We start from the raw sequence: 2,871 nt of genomic DNA, 5'->3' as shown, positions 1-2,871 counted from the left end.
GCATATCTCTAGGATATGCCCCCATTGTCTTATAGGTGCGGGTCCCACCGCTGGGACCCGCACCTATATCGAGAACGGAGCCCCGAGAGTGAAGGAGAGCGCACTGCGCATGCGCCCTCCATTCATTTCTATGAGGCCGCCGAAAATAGCCGAGCGCTGGCTCGGCTATTGCCGTCTGCCCCATAGAAATGAATGGGAGCATGGGCCGCGCATGCGCAGGGCGCCCGCCTTCACTTCTATGGGAGAGGCAGGGATTAGCGCTTGGTGGTGGACAGACCCAGGGAAATCTGTGGTCCTCCAGCCACAGTGCTCCCCGCTCCGTTCTCGATATAGGTGCGAGTCCCAGCGGTGGGACCCGCACCTATCAGACAATGGGGGCATATCCTAGCGATATGACCCCATTGTCTAAGATGGGAATACCCCTTCAATACTATTCTGCATGTGGGAGCTCCCCTTTAACAGCAGGTGCCACGGATCGGCGCTGTTCATTAGAGTATCCTGCACCCTGTATTATCCAAATCACATTTATTAAATGTTTCATAACGATCTACCAGACATAAAAACACAACACATAAACAGCATCAAAACACAATGTAGTAACCGAGCCACTGCCCTATCTGTGCCCAGCACCCGTCACCATGCCAGCCCCACATCATTCACTGGTATGTAGGAAAGGTCCTGGGTGGGCTCTAGACCTGCAGTTCACCCTGCACATAGAGAGGTGCCGTGTTCCTATACAAGGGGCATATGTCTTCATGTGTGGGACCAGACATCAGGCTGACAGCTGCCATCATCCCCCGAGCCAGGTCCCTGAGGGGAGTCCAGGGGGGTTTCCCTTGTCAGCAGCACAGAGGACGTTGAGCAGTCGGCCGCGTCCAGTCTCTGCAGGATCTGATTGGCGTCGGGTCGGTCCTCCGGTCGGGGCACCCAGCAGCTCTGCACGATGTCGCCCAGGGCGCTGCCCGCCTCGGTGCAGCGGAACGTCTGGCCGATCTCCGGGCGCAGGTCATAGGCCACCACGGCGTAGAGCACGCACTGGCGGTCCCCGGTGTACGGCAGCTCCCGGGTCACCATCTGCCACACCGTCACCGCATAGGCGTAGATGTCCGCCTTCACCGTCACTGGCTCCCCGCGGAGCAGCTCCGGGGCGCGGTGGGTGTAGGTGCCCCCCAGGTGGCGGAGCTGGCTCCAGCACGGATCCTCCCCGCCCTCGTGGAGCCGCTGCGAGCAGCCGAAGTCCCCGATCTTGCAGAGGTCTCCCGGGGCGAGCAGCACGTTGGCCGGCTTCAGGTCCAGGTGCACCACCCCGCCCCGGTGCAGGAAGCACAGGCCGTCCGCGACGTGCCGGGCGTAGCGCAGGCAGCAGTCCCGCTCCAGCGGGGGGCCGCGGCCGTAGATGCGCTGGTGCAGGGTGCTGTTCCCCGTGTACTCCATGATGATGGTCCCGGGGCTGCCGGGGTCTCCGGGGCAGCAGGCGCTGGCGGCCAGGATGCGCACCACATGCGGGTGCCGGAGGCTGGCGGCGTTCAGCTCGGCCCAGAAGCTTTGCCGGGAGGCCAGGCGGTTCTTGCTGCAGCGCTTCACCTTCTTCAGCGCCACTGTCTGGCCGCGGTAGGTGGCCCGGTAGACGGAGCCGAAGCCCCCGGAGCCCAGTGGCTCCAGCACTCGCACCTGCTCCCAGTCAATGCTGCACCAGGCCAGGCGGGGGGGAAGCCGGGGGACGGCCAGGCGCTGGTTACAGGAAGCGGGGAGAATGGAGCCGGGCTTGCGGCCGCTCAGCTCCAGGGGACTGCTGCAGGGACGCAGGTCTATGGACGGAGACAAGTCCCGGGGCAGGAAGCGCTCCACAGGGATAGGAGACGGCATGACAGTAGCGGGGGGGGGGGGGGCTACAGTGCAGTACCGCAGGCGGGAGGCTCTTAGCAGTCACAGGACGCCGGGCTGACTGAGATGGAGGGGCACCTGGTGGGTGTGATGTCATGGGAAGGGGCGGGGCTCCCGGAGACGGGGCGGGGCCTCACAGCATATGACAGCGGCTGGGGGAGAGAGGCGCACAGCGGGTTTTCGGTTTACATGGGAGTGGGGCTAGATTTTCTTTATATATTTACATGGGACTGTATGTTAGGGAAGCTGATGTGAGGGGTGGTGATTTGGCATGGGACTGGATTTTGGAGGGTGCTGATGCTAGTAGCATTGGTGTCTTTTTACATGGGACTGTATGTTGTAGGCGATTGGGAGTCATTTATTAAACAGAAATACACCTAAATTAGGCGTATTTCTGGTGCAGATTGATGTGCAATGGTCTTTGCGCTGCAATCTGTGACTTCTCCCTGTTCCCCAGGGTGGTGAGTTTCCACGGAACTGGATTTTGGAGGGTGCTGAAGCCAGTAGCTTTTTTTTTCTTTTTTACGTGGGACTGAATTTTAGTGGGATTGAAGCAGAGAGTGATGTATGTTATATTAGACTGTATGTTGGAGGCAGCTGAAGCACGGGAGTGATGTGTTTTACATGGGGCTGAAGTAGGGGAGTGATGTGTTTTTCATCGGACTGTGAGGGGGCTTAAACAGGGGAGTGATGTGTTTTACATGGGACTGTGAGGGGCTTAAAGCAAGGGAGTGATGTGTTTTACATGGGACTGTAAGGGGGCTGAAGCAGGGTAGTGATGTGTTTTACATGGGACTGTGAGGGGGCTGAAGCAGGGGAGTAATGTGTTTTACATGGGACTGTGAGGGGGCTGAAGCAAGGGAGTGATGTGTTGTACATGGGACTGTTAGAGGGGGCTTTTTACATGGGACTGTATGTTGAAGGGGGCTGAAGAAAGAAGAGTGATGTTTTAGGCTACTTTAACTTCTACGTTTTTGCTGGATTCGG

At 58.8% G+C, this 2,871-nt stretch overlaps 1 protein-coding gene across 1 annotated transcript; it reads right to left on the bottom strand.

The window, feature by feature from the left end:
• Positions 1 to 455: 455 nt before the first annotated feature.
• On the bottom strand, positions 456 to 1,954 carry MOS (MOS proto-oncogene, serine/threonine kinase). The gene has a single exon (XM_040432118.1). It carries the CDS (start codon positions 1,864 to 1,866, stop codon positions 754 to 756), a length of 1,113 nt encoding a protein of 370 aa, XP_040288052.1. The 5' UTR covers positions 1,867 to 1,954; the 3' UTR covers positions 456 to 753.
• Positions 1,955 to 2,871: the final 917 nt, after the last annotated feature.

This window comes from Bufo bufo, chromosome 5, assembly GCF_905171765.1.
Source record: "Bufo bufo chromosome 5, aBufBuf1.1, whole genome shotgun sequence".
Classification (NCBI taxonomy): Eukaryota; Metazoa; Chordata; class Amphibia; order Anura; family Bufonidae; genus Bufo; species Bufo bufo.
The sequence above is the reverse complement of the archived record's forward strand: the minus strand, read 5'-3'. Positions and strand labels throughout refer to the sequence as shown.